The following is a 22,138-nucleotide window of genomic DNA, read 5'->3' as shown; positions in this document are numbered from 1 at the left end:
CCACTTATAGTATCTTCTTAGATAAGCTAATATTTAATCTCGCTATACCTTGTCTATAAAGTGGGGATAAAAACCTATCTCACAGGGTAATGGGGAGAATTCAATGAGATAAATACATACATGAAAGCCTCAAGCATAAGTTAATGTTCAACACATATATGTTGAATGTTTCTCTTTAAAGTACTAACAGAATGAAATCCAAAGGGGGAGAAAAGAACTTTAGAAAACCATATAAAATAAATACCCAGAAGACAAACTTTGAACTACTGTTGTGCCAGTAGGGTGGGCAACAGAACTGTGAGAGCTCTCCAGTTTCCACATTGCAAAAGTTCATGTTAGTTCAACTCCATGAAGGCATTCCAAAACAAATAAAGTTATGCCTGAATTTAAAAGTACACACAGTGGGTCTTAATTATCTGTGCACTAAAATCAACATTATATTAATTACCATTGCATTAAAACATTTCAGAAAACAAATAGCTCCTTACTCTCAAGTCACTCCCAAGTCAGCCTATTAACATTAATGATTGCACTTTCCTGAGCTATTTTAGCACAGAATATCATAAGTGCCTCAGGTGGCAGGGACATGTTTTTATAAATATAATTTTGAAAGGTCAGCTGGTATTCCTCCCAGGATTAAATTCAGGGGGTGGGGAGAGGTTGTGGACGAATTCTGTTAGCAAAGACTCTTTTCCACACTCTCCCTGTATATTAGTGTATGCTGCATTTCAGTTGCCACTCTAATAAACTAAGTGGATTTTTAAACATGATCTTAGAAGTCCTAAGTTAGGAAATGTACCCATTTTGACTTTTCTAATATCATAAGTTTGCTGAAACTGAGCTGTCTATTATCTTTAAAATTAATACTCCTTATTTTACTGGATGTGTTGTATCTCATTAAAATGTACTGCTTTCTTTTCCTTGGTTCAGGGGAAGAAGTGATACCTACAGTTATACCTATTAGCCACGATTAGGGTTGCCCTGTGATTCTCAAATGGCATTTGCAGGTCGGCAGTTGCCTAGAGACCCAGAATAAGATTTTCCTAAAGAACCTCTATAAAAGGCATGGGAAAAGGGGAATTAAAAATACTGACACATAAGTGAAAAAAATGGCTGCTGAGGTAGCATAATTGTGTTTTGAGTTGTAAAGACTATGAAAGAGAGAGTAATACTGTCTGCACAGGCCCTTTGAGGAAGAAGAAACAAAGTGGCAGAAAGAGCCCTGGCCTAGAAGTTACGAGACAGGGGCTCCGTTTCCAGCTCTGCCATTAATTAGGAGTGTGGCCTTGGGAATTGATCTCTGGGTCTGAGGTTTTTAATCTATAAAATGAGGGTGATGGACCAGAAGAGGAGTTGCAAGTCTTTCCTAGCTCTAAACATCAGCTAGTTTGAAAACCGCTGTTTTCATTTTTCCCAGCGCTGCACACAGGCAGTCATTCTGAAGTCCCTGAGATCGGTGTCAGAAACTCCTGCAGGGCAGAGTGGTTACACAGATTGGATGAGGACAGCCCCAACACCTAGCGCCAGGGACTTTGCTCCTCCAACCTCTGTACCCACTGGGAAATCACCAGGTCCCCTGATCTCAACTGAGAGATGCCACTTATACAGTAAACACAATAGGCAGCAGGGGCGCAGTGTGGGTAGAGGAAGAAGCAGTGAGCAACCAGCCTCTTCTCTAAAAAGAACCCCAAAATGTCAATACTGGGAGCATTGTAGGCATCATGTGGCACAACCTCTAATTTTATACAAAGGAACACCAGCCCCTGAGAGGAAACTGACTGATGCAAAAATAACCATTAGGTCTATGTAACCGGATTGGATAAATATTCAGGACTCTTGACTCCATGGCCAACGCCCTCTCTGCTCACCACCCCATAAAGATCAGAGTTCACAGAAATGTATGTCAAATCATCTGGCTTTCTGAAATGATCTAGTCAAAGAGATAGGGTTCCAACTGCTCCGTAAATTTTGATCTATTTTCATGTACAAAAAAAAAAAAAAAAAAATCAAGGGGTACCAAATAGTACCAGTGAATTATATGGCAGAAAAATAACGTGCTTCAGTGGTATCCTATGACCTCCATTTATAAGCAATTCAGGAGGACTTAAAAATAAATTTAAAAATAACAAGCTCCCTCTTTAAGCCAGTTCCCCATCATTCCCGTGGATCATGAGTTCAAGTTCTGATCATCTGGGAGAGTTTCCTTACCATCCCAATGCAGAAGAGGATAAAAAGCAGCAGCCATGGTAAGTCTGTGCAGCTACGTTCCTCCAGTGGCTTCCATTCTCGTTTGGAGCTCTAACAGGAAATATAAAATAAAAGGGTAGTAAATGTTAAATTTAGTTAAAATCCGGAAAGCACAAATATACCATTTATACCTAGATCCCTTCTTTGCTTGACAAGTTTCTATTGAACCTTTAAGATGCAACTTCAATAATTACTACCTTCCTGTGAAGTTTATCCCAACTCCCACCCTACTTCCTGGCCAGGCAGAGTACTGATTCCAGTGCTTTTCTGGTACCACTAGTAGAGCACTTAGCATGTTGAACTGTTATTTGTTGAGCTGTGTCCCCAGTAGATCATGGGCTTTGCAAAGGAAGAGACCACTTCTCTTTTCCCAGCATCTAACATGATGCCTGAGGGCTCATGATAGGTACTCATTATGAACTTTTACAAATGAATAAACAAATGAACAAATTCTTCCAGTTGCAATTTTGGTGCTAGCTTTTTATTGTGTGTCCAGATGCCAGATTTAAAAATTTAGAATCTGCTTTCTATATGTTCTCTTCTAGGAAGGAAGCCCATTAAAATAAATTTCTATTCAGGGGTAGATTTTTCTAAGTCTTATAAAGTTCAGGAAGGAAAAACTAAATTAAGACACTGTTGCAGACAGATCTGGGCAACTCCTACACCACCATCCATAAATTTTCATTCTGTTTCTGGAAGGTGTAAAGAGTTTCTATATCAAACACAGAGTTTCCTGACTAAAGAGCAAGAGGCGTTCTAAAAGTTAATTTGCAAAGTATTAGGTTAGAATGTAATTACATTTTTTTCTTAGAGTAACAGTCTTAGGTTCTCAAGTCAGCTCACAAATTCCTTTTAACCAGAATGTAACTGAAACAACACTTCTTAGCTTTCTGATGAACAGAAATCCCTGAGTCTCACACCCTCACCTGGAAAGTAAGAGGGGGGGGGAGAAAGAAGGGAGCCTTGGAAAATCTATGGGAAATGTTTGTTCAAAAAAGAAGGTTGGGGCATCCAGTGGCTTCCATGACAAGGTCCAGGAAGCCATCTTGAGAAGACTTGTTAGTAGGAAGGGCACAAGCAGAAGGGGCTGCGGATAAGGAAGCCCTCTAGTATAGTTAGTAGTTAGAGTGTCAGAGTGGGGAGCTCGTTCTCAATCAAGTTTGCTTAGCTTTCCCTTCCTTTAAAAACAGTAGCTTTTAATTGTGTACCCTTTGATAACTTGATGAAAGCTACAGATTCTTTTCTTAGGAGGTCAGCATATAATTGCATAATTTTCATAAAAGTTTCAGGAATTCAGAGCCCAGGTTAAGAAACTGAACCTTAGAATACCTGCCTATCAACACTGAAGGCAGAAAATTTGAGCTTCAACCACTTCTTCCTGACCCCTTAAATGCTAACTAGATAAATGCATTTTCTGTGTTTAGTGCCTTACTCGGTTCAGTTGTTCACCACCAACAAAAAAACACCACCACCCTTCATCGCTTGCTCCCAGACACCCACACAAGAAAACAAGAACACTAGTTAGTCATGGAAAAAACCTTACCCCAAGATTCTAGCATTAAAAATGAAGAGTGAGGAGGCAGTTTTTTCCAGAGGAATGTAATACTATGGCAAATGGATAAAGGACTCTGCTTTCTCCCTCACTCTGTCATTAGTCAGCTGTATGACTGAAGGTAAATTGCTTCATCTCCCTGGGTGGTAGGAAGAAATTAGACTAGATCTCCTAGGTTCCTTCCAACTCTTAAAAAATTTATTATCAGGAATGCAATTTTGTAAAAATTTTTGTTATGACAAGAAAAAAAACTGCAAAAATAATTTGACATATTCCCTGTGTTATTCAAATAAGAATGCCTGTATTGTGGTCTGTAGTTTGGAAGACAGTTGCTCACAGTATGAATAAAGAATGTTTCTTTGTATTAAATAACTTTAATCTTCAATAATACCCATTACAGTAAAATTACTTAGAAACACAGAATTTGAACAACTCTTTGAAATGCATTATGTTTATTTACTCAAAGGTAATATCCAGATCAACAGCTACTTTAATATACTATATTTGTTTATCTTAACAAACTGTATTGGAGGGTGGGGAAGGACTCTGATTGATTAAGCATTTTATCTACAACTATTTTCTTAGTATTTTTGTCTCAGACCAACATTCAGTTTTCAATGCTTTAATTCTCATCTACAAAGAAAGTGGGATTTCAGTCTTGACCAGAAAAAAAACCAAAGATTCAACATCGCAGCAATTCAATTCAACTCACTGTGGGCCATTTCTGGGCCAAACACATAGAAAACCTTTCAGTGGGGATGAGAAGTGGGAAGCGGATAGGTATTACATACAAAAAATAGGGACAGAGTACAAAGTAGAATGCAAGAACACAAAGAAGGGGTGGTCACCATCACCCAGATACAGAAAGGCTTCTCAGCGGAGAGGCAGCTTCCTTCATAGGTGTTCTGAGGATTAAATGTGAGCATCTGCCACATAGTAGGCACTACTACTTCATCAACACTCAGTTTTCAGTTAACCCTGTCCCTATTGTTAAAATATCCCTTTAGGGGCCCGCCCCGGTGGCTCAGGCGGTTAGAGCTCCATGCTCCTAACTCCGAAGGCTGCTGGTTCAATTCCCACGTGGGCCAGTAGGCTCTCAACCACAAAGTTGCCGGTTCAATTCCTCGAGTCCCGCAAGGGATGGAGGGCTCCGCCCCCTGCAATTAACATTGAACCCAGCACCTTGAGCTGAGCTGCCTCCCAGATGGCTCAGTTGGTTGGAGCGCAGGCTCTCAACCACAAGGTTGCCAGTTTGATTCCTCGACTCCCGCAAGGGATGGTAGGCTGCGCCCCCCCACAACCAGCAACTGGACCTGGAGCTGAGCTGCACCCTCCACAACTAAGACTGAAAGGACAACAACTTGAAGCTGAACGACACCCTCCACAACTAAGATTGAAAGGACAACAACTTGACTTGGAAAAAAGGCCTGGAAGTATACACTGTTCCCCAATAAAGTCCTGTTCCCTCCCCCCCCACCCCCCCGCAAAAAAAAATCCCTTTACCAGGTGGACCTTTCCATTGAAAGGAGTAAAAAGAATATTAAACTTGCTTTTCCCCTTCTATTTACTACAAATTTGACTTAGTGTGGCAAAATTCATTTTGGCTACTATTTTAATGCCACCAGTTATTCGTTACTATTAACTAGACAGTATACCCAAAGCTTCACATACATTGTCTTCTATGTTCAAAACAGCTCTCTGATGTAGGCATGATCCCTATTTCACAGATAAGGAAACTCAGGATCAAAAGTTAAACAAGCAGCCCAAGGTTTCATAGCAGTGCAATCAAGATTTGAACACGAGACTGTGACTGCAAAGCCAAATCTGATGAGAATATCATTCATTTGTACTAATCAGTGAAGAGCAAAAACCTCCATTAGTTTTTTCTTACATGCAAAATTTGGGAGTCAACCCAATAATTTAAAATCCTACAGGCACAGAAAAAGAGAGTGAGATGTTTTATGAGCCATGAAATTTCTCAAGTGAGTCAGGAAACCCAATGGTTGAAAAATTTTAATGATTCTCTAACAGATTTAACCAAGTGGTAACTGGATTTAATGCTGCCCATTTCTTCCAATTAAAATCCACATAGACCCGGCAAAAAGTAAAGTGTTTTGCAAAAGCACTTTTTAAATGTGACTTTTGTCTCTTTCTCAAATTCTACATGAGATTAATACAGGCTGTCAATAAATGTTAGGTCCCTTCCCCTTCACAGAATCTTACAATTTAGGAACTAAATAGGACCAAAGTAATCACACAGTCCAAACCTTTCAATGAGAATGATTGAGACCCAGGGAAAAGGAAGAAGGAACTTGCCCAGACGAACTTCTTTGATCCTCAAAACAAATCTGTTGGTTATTATTATATACTGTGTTTCCCTGAAAATAAGACCTAGCCGGATAATCAGCTTTAATGCATCTTTTGAAGCAAAAATTAATATAAGACCCAGTCTTATTTTACTATAAGACCAGGTATAATATAATATAATATAATATAATATAATATAATATAATATAACATAATACCTGGTCGTATATTAATTTTTGCTCCAAAAGACACATTAGAGTTGATAGTCTGGCTAGATCTTATTTTCAGGGAAACAGGGTATTCCCAATTTTCCTACTTTGTAAAAGAGGAAACACAGCTCCAGAGAAAATAGTGGAAAATCTATTTCTGAAACTTGAGTCTTCAAATTCTGAGGACTCTGTAAGAAAGAGTGAAGGAAATGCTGAAAGTAAAAACATAACAGAGATGAAGAATGACTGATCAGGATTATCAGCAGACTAAACACACCCAAGGAAAGAATCAATTCACTCAAGGATAAGTCAGTAGAAATTACCCAAAGTGAAACACAAAGAAAAAGAAAAGTGAAAATTAAAAACCCAGAACATAGCATTCAAGGACTATAGGAAAATGTCGAATGGGCTAACATATGTGTAATTGGAATCCCAGAAGGAGAAGATAGAATGGGGCAGAGGGACTATTAGAAGAAATAATGACTGAGAATTTTCCAAAAACAACAAAACAAATCAAAGCACAGATCCAAGAAGCTCAGAGAATCCTAAACAGGATTAATACAACACACACACGCGTGTATGCATGCATACACATATACCCTCTACACATATTATATTCAAACTGTCAAGATAAAGAGATCATCTTGATGGCAGCAAAAGACAGGAAAAGACACATTACATACAGAAAAACAAAGATTAAGCAAACTTGTCAGAAACTATGCAAAGCAAAAAACCATGAATGACATCTTTAAATTATTGAAAGAATTTTTAAAAACCAGTATTAACCCAGAATTCTATACCCAGAGAAAATGTCTCTCAGAAATGAAGACTTTTTCAGGCAAAAAGAAAAAAACTAAGAGAATTTATTAGCAGCAAACTGGAATTACAAAAAATGTTAAAGAAAGTTTTACAGACAGGAAGAATATGGTACCAGACAAACTTGGATGTACACAAAGAAATAAAAATTTCCAAAAGTGGGTAAAATGAAGGTTTGAAATTTTCCATAATAAAAAGCTTTTTTAAGAAAATTTAAAAAACAAAGGTGTGAATGTATGTATATATAAACATTCTCATTATATAGTCTTCTTGCATTTTTACAAGGTTAATAATGTAGAAGGCAGAATTAATTTTTAAACTAGTAATAGACCATTAATAAATAATTCTAAGTCAGAACACAGCTGATATCTACTTCATGTTTGTCTTATATTCATATCCTTAAAGTTAAGGAAGAACAATGTTTAATATATTCACATTCCTTCCTACATTTTGTATATTACAGATGAAAAATAAAAAAGCTTCTATAATATCTCTTACAGTAGCCATACTACAGGCAACTATGTCCCGGACTCCACATTCACTATGAGCCTTGATAGCTAAACCCAAGGCCTTCCAGTGAATTTGATACGCTCTACTAGGGGTGTGTATTTTTCAGGAAATAAACCTGTAAAAAGTTTTATCCTGAATTTTCATGTTACTTCTAATGAAGATATAGTTGTTGAGTAAATGTATTTGTAGATAATAATAACACACAAAGGTTCTGACAAGTAATATGTAATAACCATTTGGTCAAATCAGATATCACTGGATGGCATCAGAAGTAACAGGGCGGGAAGGGTGCAAAGGCAGGGGACTAATCGAGTAGGAAAAAGTCTGGCAGATGTGAATCTAGTTTACAGAAGTAGGCAGCCCAGGAAGAATTAGGAAGATTGGAAGTAAGTAGGGTTCAAAATCCAGGAAGTCAGAAGGCACCTAGGTGATATCTAAAGGCAAAGACTTTACTCGGAGCTTTTTCACTGCCCTCTTTTTATACTTACTGTCCATAGTGTATGACTTTCTCCTAATTACGATAGAGGTACAAAGCTTCCCAAAAGATTCTTACAGTAATCTAATAACAGTATTACCTAATGCTATGAATCTTTCCTTGATACACCAGATTTTTTTGTAGACAAGGTTTGAAAATAATGGCAAATGTGCTACAACATGGTTACAGTCAATTAAACTAAGTAGTTACCATACTTTCAGACAATATTCTTCATAAAGAACCAGTGGTTTTTCAAATACATACTGAGAACCACACAAAGATTCAAAGCCAGGTAAGAGGAGCCCCTGTGCTTACTGAGCTCTAGTTCAGCAAAAGAGGCAAGCTAAGTACTATGATATCATGAGAAATGCCAAAATAGAGATGTGTAAAAAGTACTGCTGGAATACAGATGGGGAACCATTAAGCAAATATTTGTGAAATCAGTTGAAATTATTTCCTAAATTTCTGAAACAAACACTGAAAAATGACCCTTTGATGTCTAAAATAAAATGTGTTTTATGCCCAAAACATACTAAAAATTCTTACTAGCTATGATGGGGAAATATTGACTGCCAAGTAAGAATTATCCCACTCAGAAATGCTTAGTAGTAAACAAACAGAACATGAAATTGGCTTAAAAAAACAAGTATCATCCATTTCTCACTTTGTATCCATTAAGATTCCTTTATCCTAAAGATGGTATGGTTGTTCCAGTTAGGAAGGGGCCTTCCAGTCTTGGAGAACAGGAAAAATATCTTTCATTTTCTGACACAATTAGCACAGGGCTCTATTTACTAAGCTACTAGAATAACATTTTCATGTTGATGTCACTGGTGAGATTCCTACTACCACTGAGTTAAATACTATCTGGTCACATACAAGGCATGACCAAACAATATGGTGAATGTTTAAATTTAAAAAAAAAAATTATTTCATTAAAAGACACATTGCCATTAATGCCCCTCAAAATACTCCTCCTCGCTTCAACACACTTATCCCATTGTTCTTGCCACTTTCTGAAGCAGTTCTGGATGTCCTCTTTCATGTCTTTCTTTAGTTGCGCTGTCGTGGCTGCCTCTATGTGCTGAATCATTTTGACTTTGGGGAAGAGCCAGAAGTTGCACGGTGCCAGATCTGGTGAATAAGGTAGATGAGGACACACTGTAATGTTTTTATTTGACAGAAACTGTAGTATACTAGAAGCTATGTGTGACACAGTGTTGTCATGATGGACGATGATTTATGGTACACTTTAAAACACCTTCAACTGTAGTTCACACCTGACTGACTGTACTGAACAAGTTGAAATTTGTCACACACTGTTACTAAGGTTCGACACGTTGCTTCCCATATTGAAGACCCCTGCCTTTCCACTGGATGGCACTTGGCAGCAGCATTCACCGTATTTTGTGATCACAACGGAAAGACTCCATGTCACACATTGCTTCTGGTATATGGCAATTTCTGTCCCATAAAACCACTGCAGGGTGTCCTTATCCACCTTATTCACCAGGTCTGGCACTGTGCGACTTCTGGCGCTTCCCCAAAGTCAAAATGACCACGAAAGGTAAACATTTTGAATCGACTCAGGACATTGAGGCAGCCACGATAGGGCAACTAAAGACACTCACAAAAGAGGACTTCCAGAACTGCTTCAGAAAGTGGCGATAATGAGGGGATAAGTGTATTTGAAGTGAGAGGGAGTACTTTGAGGGGGGATTAATGACAAGGTGTCTTTTACTGTAATACATTTTCCCCCCTTTCTTCCGCCTCCCCACACCCCCACCCCCTCCCACCCCAACTCCAGGTCAAGCCGTTGTTTCTCAATCTAATTGTGTAGGACACAGCTCCCTGGCCCATGCTGGTGTTATGAGCCTTGCGCTCCCTCCCGGCTGAGGTAGTCAGTCTATCACCAGTCGTTGGTCGACTGCTCACAGCAACTCGCAGCAGTTCTCACTGGCTGCCAGCCACTCACGCTGGCCACTGCTGCTCATGGTGGCAAACGATAGCCCACAGCAGCCCACAGGCAGCTCACGCCAACCTCTGGCTGCTCATGGCACCCCAGCTCCAGCTGGTTTTCACTATCTTAGATGACCCATGTGGGAATCGAACCAGCGACCTTGGTGTTAGAGGAGCACAGCGCTCCAACCACCTGAGCCACCGGGCCGGCCCTGTAATACATTTTTTGAACTTAAACATTTACCATATTTGTTGATCACACCTTGTACATCTAGAGTTGCTGCGATTTGGAATTTCTGATGGGATAAACGACTACAGGCTCCTTTGTCATTCCCCCAGAGTAAGCCAGAGAATTGCATTCTCCTACATTCAGAGCAACAGTAAGTGGCAACCTGGGAGGCTGGTCCAAAGGAAGAGAACTGATGTAAAGATAGTGTTAACCCTGCAAAAAAAGGACAAACCAGAATTGATTCCAATATCATGTGGGCCAGCAAGTCACAATTACAGCACTGCCCATGCTTCTGTGTTTTTATCAGTTTACTAGTATTCATAACTATCAATTAAGTATTAAAGCTTAGAAATTTAAGCAGAATCAAGATTATCCTCCACACATGCTTACACTTCTATAGGACAGAAATAAAGGAGAGTTAAACTGGTAGGCTAGGAATTGCAGTAACCTGAAACTTACAGCTCACAACAAGCATACAGGTGCCATCCTTCATGTGTGCCTAGATCTCTGCAGCAGATTCATCCTTTCCATCCACGCTGCCTCTCCCAGATTCCAATGCAATACCAACTCTGTGTGAAGGCCAAAGCAAGCTAAGATGTGGCCTCTCACCCAGCACAGGTTCCCAGAATATATCCTTGGGAAATGCTCATTCATTTGTTGAATAAGCAAATCCCTCCCGCCCTAATATTTTTCTTGACCATCGAAGTCTACTTCTTGGGTCAACAGACAACCTCCAAAAGAATGTCAGAGTTCCAGGGGTTCTGCAGTAGTTTTCATTGTCCCAACTATTCCCTGGCACATCCAAAAAGCCTCCTACGTAGTCACTGAATGCATCTCTAAGGTCACTGCTTCTATAGACATTTGTGTGATTTAAGTACGTATGTGACAAACACTGACCTATCTGTGAGGACTTTATTTTGGTCGTGCCCATTTGTTTTACACAAAAACCTCAGGTATCAAAGGCAAATACACTCCAAATCTCCAAAGCTCCCTCCAAGGACATACTGCTTCATTAAATTCCCCAATATGCTTTTATTTGTGCAGAGTAGTAACAAAAGAATAAAAGAGCTGATGTGTATCATTTTTGCCACAATTTTCAGTAGAGTGAGCAGACCTGATGAAGTTGGGTAGCAATAAAACATGGAGGCTTTCAGCCTTCTGTTCATAAGCACCTGCAAATAAAATCTTGTAATAGGATTTTGAAAGACATTGCCTGTCCTTTGGGAAAGCTCTGTAAGGATCTGGAGTGCAAAACTACTTACAGTTACTACAAGTAATCCGTTTCATTTGCTAAGCCTGGTGATGGCAATTCATATTTGAAAGGTAAAAATAAAAGCATGATTTTAACAGGAAGTTAAAGGTAATAAGACACATTGAGTGGAAAGATACAGGCATCTGTGTGCAACTGCTTTTCTTAGTTCATGAACTTTATGCTAAATCACAAACATTCATCTGTTTAAGGATAAATGGGGAAATGGCAACTGCGTAGAGCTGTATTATAAGTTATGTATTCATATAGTAATAGAAAGATCACAAGGAAATATTCAGCCAGTGTCTTCGCTCTTCCTCCAACTGCCCCCCAAATAATAATAATGTGGGCCTGTTACAAAGAAGTCCTTACATCAGACTTCTCAGGGACTGTCTTCCTTGCACATGAGCACATGATAATTACTGGGCAGAGGTCAAGTTCGTCGTGTTCTGCAACAGAACTAATAGCACCTTTTACCTCCATCATCAATGAAACATGATTAAAATTATACAGAGCTGTCTGCAATTCTCAAACAGTATTTCTAAATGTCTTTCTTCTGAATCAGTGAGAGCAATTTTTAATTTAAATTTATTAATTTTTAAAAATTTTCGTTTTGTGGGCTTCATTTTCCCTTCCCCCATTACAGCTTACAAATGTCAGAAACTCTTCAGTACTTGACGATACCAAGGACAGACTGATGGGATAAAAGCTCTACTTTGTACCTCCTACTGCTACAGTCCAGCCATTTTCAGAAAGCTAACAGGTTTACTGACTGTTCTTGCTATACCATAACCATTTTTTAAAAGTAGGAATTGATGGGTACTCAATACAGGATTCTTATTCCAATCTTTCTTCTTTTGAACAGGTAAAAACTGACTTATGAAGACTATAGTGACTTATGGAGGAAGAACATGAATATTACACTGATCATAACATAGCTAATGGATCAATGGAATTCAATAAATTTATGTTTTAAATCAAAATTAGATATTGTCTTTGCCAGTGAAGATGTTTTAGTCCACAGCAATCCTACCCACAAGCAAATGTATGTTCAGTTCTGTGGTGGTACCTAAGAAATCTTAAGTCACTAAATCCCTATTATACCGTGTTTCCCCCAAAATAAGACCTAGCAGGACCATCAGTTCTAACGCATCATTTGGAGGAAAAATTAATATAAGACCAGGTCTTATTTTACTGTAGTTAAAAAAATAATTTAGGGACACCCCAAGTATGGAGTAGAGTCCCTTCTTTTGTGTTCCTAGAGAACAGTATGTATATACCACCATCTCGGTAATTACCATTTTGTGGTCACATGGCAGCCTAACCGTTTGTCCCCCCCAACCTTTCCCTAAGGAAAGAAGAAGTTGTGGGACTGTGCCTCTCTGGGATTGAGTTTATAATATCCTGAGTCTCTCCATCTGGTCTTCAAGAGAAGGGTCTGTGGTCAACGACGAGTAAGATTCCTCACAGGAGGGACAACTCAAACTAGACGGGACCCTGTTGAGACCCCAATGAGCTGTAATAAGAAATAATAAAAAGCAGCCTTGCCCCTCCTTCCTCTTGTTCTTGTAGGAAGCTGCTGATTGCCTCTGCTACTCCCTCTCACCTTATTGTGAGAGAGGCCCATTAGAGCGTTAAGATCAAGCTCTTTCTGCTCAGCTCATGGGACAGTTTCACCCTGAGAGACTCTCTCCCCCAGGGTGGTGCATACTGCACCTTAGTCATCCTGGGACGACATGCTTCGGCTGCTTTGGGACAAATAATTGGGTATGGAAATCATTTTTTTGAATTGGTGTAGGATTTTCACAGGCCCTGCCTCTAATCATGTGATGTTCATTGTTTGTAATCAATAAATACTGTCAGTGACCTGATTCGGGGCTCCAGTCTATTGAGGCTGCGAGTCCCTTGGTTCTCTGTGATTTAACTGTATATGAGTCTCTGTCTCTTTATTATAGTTTAACACTCCCTCGCCTCCCTCGCCTTCCCACGGCTTGTGTTGTGCAGGTCGCAACACCATTTCACATCATAATTATTTGCTTCCGGAGTAGATTATGAACTTCTTGAGAGTAAGGATAATGTGTCTATGTTTTGCTTAAATCAGGGATCAGCACTGTTTAGAGTAGGCATTTAAAAGTCTTCAAGAGGAAGCCTATTCTACGCAAAACAATGTGTACAGAACCTTCCTCCTATATGGTTGAACATTTGTATGTCCATTCCTTCCACCTTACTACCTACTTGGGGGCAGGGACTTGTTGATTTTATCCACTGCTATACCCCAGTATATGAACAGTGTCTGACACATAGTAGGCTCTCAGTAAATTCATTTAATGAGTGAATGAGCATGGCTAGGTCTCTTACCAGTGGAGTGGCATAATGTGAGAGCAAACATCCTGACTGCCTCTCCTGTACGAGATCATTTCCCTAAAAAGCATCCTATTGTATCATAAGCTAGCTACTTTCCCTACAAGTATTATATAGCATGGCATTTCCCAAAGATGTTTGTTAAGAGGTTCTACAAGGAAAATAAATTCCAGATTTAAGTAAGTTTTAGAAATGCCGATTAACAAAGTCTAATCTTTAGCGCAGGACTTCTCTGAGACCTATTGCGAGACTCTCCAAACTTATTTGGCCATACACCCCTTGGGAGACAAATCTATAGAGACAGAAAGTAGATTGGCACTTGCCAAGGGGTGGATGTGAGTTCAGGGGGAGTGGGGAATAACTGTTAGTAGAAATGGGGCTTCTTTTGGGGATGACGAAAATGTTTTCAAATTGATTGAGGTGATGGTTACGCAACTGTGGGAATATACTAAAAACCACTGAAGAGTACACCCTGTAGATGTGTAAACAGTATGGTATGTGAATTGTATCTCAATAAATTTTATATATAAAAGAAATCACACAAAACACTTAAAAGGGGGCCACACTGTCCACTACACATATGCAGTTCTGCTCATTTCATGAGAGTATATAGTTCTGACTCCATATGAGCCCTTTTAATATAGCCACATTAGGTGTACAACAAAATAAAAGCAGAATAGTTTTAACTAAAGAGCTGGGTAATAATGAAATGTAATCAAAGAAAGCATTTTTCTGAGAAATCAGAAGTTATAAGAATTACTAGATAAAGTGCCGATTTTCATGGAACAGTTTAATTCCTGTATTGAACTGTATAGGCAATAAGAGAAATAAGGTTGCAGAGAACCAAAATAAAAGATCCAATAGATCAAAGTAGAGCTAGAAAATTCAAGAGACCATAGGACACACATGCCGAGGCAAAACTAGACTGTGGTATAAACACAGCTACCGAAAAAATGTACTTGTCAGAAAAAAGGGACTGGAAAGGGCAGTGCACGCATAGTTACTATTTATTTAGCACCTATTAGGTGCCAAGATCTGTACTTGGCCAGTTATACTGAAAAACAACAGTCTGTGAGAGAAAGGTTAATACTGCCCTTTCAAACTGTCTTGGGAAGGGGTGCCAGGGTAGTAGACTCCAGATTGCTGAATAGACAATTCACGATGCTGCTGCTACCGTGGGTCACCTGCCTACTCCCCTTCATCTGATTTCATGTCATTAGGCAACCTTCTGACTGTCCTCTGGCCTCCCACAAGTTAACAAGCAATGCGCATGACATCACTAGAGAGCGACCGAACGGGAAAGCAATAGAGCAAAAGAGGTTATTGCATGTGCAAACAGTCCGGATGAATACATACAGACTAAGCTCTTGACAATTGTTACCTCATGAGGTGGGACCAGAAAGGACTTTCTACTTCCGCATTTCCATTTTTGAACTGGATTTTTAAAAAATTTAATCATAGTACTGTTGTATTAGAAGTAAATAATTCTTAAATAATAATTTGGCTTTACCTCAATATTAGCTAATCTGACAAAAATGATCTGGCATGTCAGTTTAATACATTAGCCTCCTGAGTTGACATGTGTGTCTTATGACCTTGATTTACATGAATACTATTAATGGAAGGATGCACTTTAAATGTACTAGCAAAATTAAGTTTCTGAGCCTCCAAAGGAAGAGGGCTTGGTGACTTCTAAGATACGTGACACTTGGTAAAGCCCCCTCGCAATCAGCAGCTGGGCTTCCTCAGTTAAACCTGAACCACACCAAGTATTCTGCATTCAAATTCTATAAGCAGAAAATATTAAAGAGCTATAATTTAGAACCCTTCCAGAGAACATTTCCCGGCATTTCAGCATAATTTACAAACAGGCAGCTCCTGGACATACAGACTGGCCTTAGCCAACTAGCTTTGGAAGCAAAGAGGTTGGTTCTACACCATTACCAACCAACCCCCTCTCCCTGCCTGTGACTAGATCAGAACCAGGGAGGAAGCACCAGGAATATGCAAGTCCTGTGTTTAGCTTGGCTCTAGAACCTAGGTCTTAAGTTCAGTTATACTCCCACCCCCCACCCCCGCCCAGCGTTTAAAGTTAGGTGTCAGAGTACCCTGTAGAAGGGGCCACTGAATGGTGTAAACATTCAGCATCAGAGCACCAGCTGGCCCTCACCCACCCCAAAGTATGACCAATTGGTTATCTCCAAATGACTGCTGGGTCTAAGAATGCTATATTATCACGAAGCCCCCGAATTCTACTGCTTGGTAAATCCAGCTACTAAAAATCAAGACATCAATTATTTAAGTATGAAATAGAAAAGAATAATACAGGGGATTTGAGCATCAAATTGACAGTTGGATTAGAAAACTATTACAGCCCCTTCCAACCCTGAGATACAATGGTTCCACAATCAGCAAAGGTTTTCAAGAGAAGCTAAATTAATGAAACCAGCTAAAGATCTAAAGTGATTAGCAAAGACTCACACAAAAAGACAAGAAACACCCAAATAAGTGAGAAGGAACAATGAATCATCAAATTAATAGCCCTGTATATGTATTTGCTCTTAAAAAAAAAAAAGTCAACCAAGAGAAATGAATGTTAATGGACCAACCTTGAATAAATGCTCTGAAAACATGAGCACCTGTAAACCTCCACACCCAATGAATCATTCAAACAGCTCACTCATTAGAAATAATTTCTGTCCCTCTTCAAAGCCAAGTCTCAAGTTCAGACAGACATCGTTTACATCTTGACTGGTCTCTATCCAATTCTGGCAACCTATTTTTCCACTTTGTGTCTGTTAAAGCTACTTTTCTCATATCATAAGATTAGTCTTCATTAACCCCTTAAAAGTACTGTTTTTTTCCTCTCTCCACACCCCCATACAATTGGTTCTTTCTGTATCACCAAAAGTACTGATTCTCAATCACAGGCTTCCAACAACTACACAACTTCCAACAACATCGCTCCCATATTCAGAAAAAGTCTCCATTTCTCTGAAAGCCAATTAAATCCTGCTTCTCTGCACAAAGTTGACCTTATCATAAACCCATCTTGTATTAGAACTACAGCAAAGAAACAACCCATTCTAAGGTGATATGCGTAAGACTGGCTTACCAAATAACCAGCTAGTACCTAGTCCATTGTTAAATAAAAAGTACAAGCCCCTGATGGAATCCCTGTGTTCAACAAACATTGAGATAGGACCCCAATTCTCCACGCTTTGAAGCTTCCCTTCCCAACAATATCGTAAGACATCTCATCCCTGGCCAAGATGAGACATATCTTTGGCCTCCTGGTCTACAAAATATCATTTGGGTCACTTTGTCACTGTCTACACACAAGTGTTCATGCTTTCACACGTCACCATTGCCCCCATGACTGATCTTTCTGGTGACCACACTTATAAAAACTATTGTAGAGAGTAATTTAACAGTAGCAAAAGGAGAAATACAGATATAAGAATATAAATATGCAGACAGAGGAAAATAGCAAAACACATGCACCCCTGCCAAGAGTACCATGGGCTCCAGAAGAAGAAACCAAGGGAGAAACACCCACTGCTCTGGTCTACCTGTTCTGCTAAGCATTTGCCTAGCAACACCTCTCTTCTTAGTCCTCAGCCATTGTATGATTTGGCCCCAAACAGGCTGCTTCCAGGGTAGGCTCCAGACACCCCCTAGGGTTCCTCCATCCTTGAGCCGGTGGACATCCAGTTCAAGGTTCCCTCCATGATACAGCACAGTAGATATTTATTCTCAATTACCTCTATCTTACAAAGTCAGACAATGAAGTTTGCAAACTCATCCTAATAAAAGTGCTACATACCTCATTGCTGAATGTCACTATGGTCACCTTTGAAGTGCTCCCCTTGGGAAGCTATGCACCAACACCAGCGCCGAGCCCACCCTTCAAAGCAATTTTGGAACTCTTTTTCTGGAATGACCATCAGAGCTGTCGTCGCATTACCCCTGATGTCCTGAATGTCATCAAAATGTCTACCTTTCAATATTTTCTTTACCTTTTGGTAAAGAAAAAAGTCACTGGGGGCCAGATCAAGTGAGCAGGGAGGGTGTTCCAATATAGTTATGTGTTTACTGGCTAAAAACTCCCTCACAGACAGTGCCGTGTGAGCTGCTACATTGTCCTGATGCAAGAGCTATGAAAAGTTCAGGTCATCTAACTTTTTCATGGATCCTTTTCAGCAGCTCCAAATAGTAAACTTGGTTAACTGTTTGTCCAGTTGGTACAAATACTCAATGAATAATCCCTCTGGTGTCAAAAAGGGTTAGCAAAATCATTGCAACAAGTTCGTGAACTTGGGGAAGGCAGCTTCAAGCAGGTATGTGCTCTAGCCTCGGGTGATCTTTAGGCGGTTTCTCAGCATGCTCTGCCATGTCTGTGCAGGTGGTGAGCTGCAGTCAGCGATGCACGTCTCTTTCCAACTCTTGCTCGCTTCACCTTGGAAGCCTGAAGTATTATTATCATGAAAATCTGCAAATATGACAAACCTGGGAATTTTCTTTCTTCCCTTGCAGAGCTGGTTGTTGAATATTTACAAATACACCATCACTTGTTCCTCAATTTGTCATTCAATTAGTTTTTCTTTCATACAGAAACAAATTTTTGTATAGCCAAACCAATTTGACTTTGGACCTTTTCTCACTGCTTTTAAAAGCTCTTCAACTACTTGGTAAATATTTTTTTCCTACTTGTTTATGGTTTCATGGAATTTATGTTGATGTATAGTAAGAGTTACCCAAAATTTTTTAAACTAAATATCTAATGAATTCTGTTGCTTTAAAATGGCTCCTTTAATAAACAATACATTCTTACCTATAGTATGGTCTTATGTTCACACTATTCTCTTTCATTGACTTATTTTACTTTTGTGTCAACAACAAAACAATAGTAACCAACATTTTTTGAGTACTTCCCATGTACAGGTAATTTGCTCAGCCCTTTATTTACATTATTTACATTACACAAAACCTCATGCTTTACAGGTGAATAAACTTCGACTTGGGGAGATTAAGTAACAGGATCATGCTCACATCACTGCTACGTGGCAGGCCTGGAATCCAAGAACTCTTACCTTCAGAACCTAAACTCATGACCCCTGCGCTAAACTGCTACACACTGCTACAGCTTTTAAGTTTTATTAGCTGGTATTAGTCTCTCCTTTATGTTTATTGCTTAGAACCATTTTGTCAAGTCTATCGAAAAACATATGTCATTTTTACTAAGACCATGTTAAATTTATAAATTGAAAAACATGGTATCTCAATAGTCCAGTTTTTATACCCAGGAACAAGGTATGTACCTCTGGTTCATTCGTTTAATTTTATAAATCTCAATAAAAGTTTTATAGTATTTTTCATTTCAATCGCACATATTTCTTATAAGGATTACCTCTAGGTATTTTGTGTTTGTTGTTACTATGGTGAATGGGATGTTTTTCCCATGCATGTTTCTAACTTGTTATTGCTGATACTTGGGAAAGTTACTGATTTTTGTATACTTACCATATACAGCCCTCTTTAATAATTTTTTGTTGATGTTGTTGGGTTTTGTATTTTATCTCCTTTTCAATCATTCTATTTAGTTTTGTTTTATGGTTTACTGCATTAGTCAGAACTTCTAGAACAATGTTAATGGTGATAGAAGCCTTGCTTATATGTTCCTGAAATAAAAAGAAATCCTCTAGTGTGACATTGTCAAGTATGATATTGCCTGCTGGTCAAGACAGTGGATCTTGTTCAAAGTATAGTTTTTAGTTCCTAATTCTTAAAATAGCTTTTTAAAGGAATAGATGTTGAATTGTTTTCAAACATTTTTTTGAAAATCCTACTGAGATCATTTTAGGATTTTCCTTACTAAATACCCATTTTAAACAGAAAACTTTGGACTGTCCAATACGGAGGCAGATCTGAGTTTGGTCCTGGGGTACGTCAGCTGTAAGGAGTCCTAGGTCAGCCTTACAGTCTGGTGTGCCACAATGTGTTCCTTTGAAAGGCATTACCTCATACACAACTGGTGACTAGATAAATGATGTCAGTATAACGGAGAAGTCACACTGACTCACAGGCGATTTTTCCCAGCATGTTAATGTTTCCAAGTAATCAGACTCAAGTTTCCTCATGATTACTAAAGAGAAAACCTGAGCAATATAAGAACTGAAGGGGGTGGGGAGGCTGAAAAATCTACAGAACTGACGGACTTAAAGGGGGTGACTGATTCAGTGACTTCAAAAACCACTACACTTCCCTTCTTTTAAACTATCTGGAAAAGCTGCAGACATATTGAAACAATGGGTTAACAAGGCTATGTCCTGGATCAGAATTTTAATGTTGATGAAAGGTCTCTATTCGAAGACTGACTTCTCAAAGAAGAGAGCATGAGTTCCAGGGTTTAAAGCTACAAAGAATTTTCTGACTATGACAGCAGGTACAAACACCAGTAAACTGTGCTAGTTTTTTTCTTAGTACTTCTATTAGCATTAGACTTGGTTACAAAGTACCTTAGTTTTTAGTGTTCTGTTCCAACTCTATATTTCCCATCAGCCTGTTATTTTCCATGCCTGATTTTGCACAACATGAGGTTGTTTATTTTTAGATGGTTGTCCAGGTTTTAGTCTTGCTGTTTCTGTTTACTTATATTTTCCAACTTCACTTATATGGGGTGGCAGCAGAAACATCTGTATTCCTCATAGAACCACTGGGTCTAATGAAACCTGTTTATCACAATGTAGCCCACTTGAGATTTGAGATTTTTTTTTAACCCAGTCAGCTAATAGGCATGAAGGACCTGCCATCTAGAATTTTAAGATAACTGATTTAAACATTGAGAAGTTGAAATCATTTATCATAGATGGAGTACCTTCAGTGAAGACAGGGGGTGTGCCAATTTCTGAAGTATATTCACACAATGAGGCTGGCCATACCCAGGCCCCACTGTCTTGTTCACAATGCAAGTCTGTCACCAAACTCCTGGTGTTTTGGTCACCAAACACCAAATATGCTCCACCAACAGCCTTCCCCATCTCTGTAAACAGTGATTCCACTTTCTCAGGTGTTCAGACTGAAAACATTATGGCCTCTCTTTCTCACACCATATATCTCAATTATCAAGAAATGCTGGGCCGGCCCGGTGGCTCAGGTGGTTGGAGCACCGTACTCCTAAAGTGGAGGTCACCGGTTCGATTCCCACATGGGCCAGTGAGCTGTGCCCTCCACAGTTAAGACTGTGAACAACAGCTCTCCCTGGAGCTGGGCTGCTGTGGCCGGCAGTCATCGTGATCAGCCAGCAGCCGACTAGAGCTGCCGTGAGCGACCAACTGGAGCGCAAGGCTCATAACACCAGCATGGGCCAAGGTGCTGTGTCCTACACAACTAGACTGAGAAACAACAGCTTGAACCGGAGTGGGGATGGGAGGGGGCGGAAGAAAGGGGGGAAAAAAAAGAAACGCTGATATCTCTATCTTCCAAACATGTCCAGAATCTGACCACTTCTCATCACATGTCCACTGCAACCTTCCTGGTTCAAGCCACCATTATCTCTCACCTGAATACTGCAGTACCCTTCTATCTACTTTAATCCTTTCCCCCTTAACATTAGTTTTAATAAAACGAGACCCTTTGCATCGGTAAGCCAGATCACGTTATTTCTCTTTGCAAAAACCCACAATGTCTTCCAAACTCAGGGCAAAAGCCAAAGGTTTTATGATGGCTTACAACACCCTAGGCGCTCTGGCTCCGGCCCTGTTTGCTCTCTTCCCTCCACACACTCCTTTAACCACTCTGGCCTGCTGTCCCTTCAGCCTGTCAGCCTTGCTTCCATCTCCCGACTTTTGCACTTTCTGGTCCCTCTGACTAGAATATACTCCTCTCCTAGCTAATCAAATTGGCATGCCGCCTCACTTCTTTAGGTTTTTGCTCAAATGTCATCATCTCAGTGAGGCTTTTCTTGACCACCACATTGTAAACTTCAATCAATGTCTCTCTCTCTTTTCCCCTCCCCTAACTCACTTTTCTCCATAACAGCATGTTATTTTACTTATTTATGTAGCTGCCTTGTCTAATAGAGAAGAAGATGGGTGCTCTCTGTGGTATCTCCAACACCTACAATAGTTCCTGGAACATAGAAATAAGAGAAATGCTCAACAGCTACTTACAGAATGAATGAATCAGGTTCACTGCAGTATGTGATGAAGGAAGTAACGAATGA

General features: G+C 39.6%; 1 protein-coding gene across 3 annotated transcripts in view; it reads right to left on the bottom strand.

Annotated features, from left to right (window-relative positions):
* The window catches only part of SLC44A1 (solute carrier family 44 member 1), a 178,524-nt gene that overhangs the window by 123,587 nt on the left and 32,799 nt on the right, over positions 1-22,138 (bottom strand). For all 3 annotated transcript variants that reach the window (XM_074330783.1, XM_074330782.1, XM_074330784.1), the window contains exon 2: positions 2,209-2,298. In XM_074330783.1, the coding sequence (XP_074186884.1) occupies positions 2,209-2,298 (90 nt within the window). The remainder of the gene's footprint in view (positions 1-2,208; positions 2,299-22,138) is intronic.

The sequence above is a fragment of the Rhinolophus sinicus genome, linkage group LG04, assembly GCF_036562045.2.
Source record: "Rhinolophus sinicus isolate RSC01 linkage group LG04, ASM3656204v1, whole genome shotgun sequence".
NCBI lineage: Eukaryota > Metazoa > Chordata > Mammalia > Chiroptera > Rhinolophidae > Rhinolophus > Rhinolophus sinicus.
Note: the sequence above shows the minus strand (reverse complement) of the source record. Positions and strands in the feature narration are given on the sequence as shown.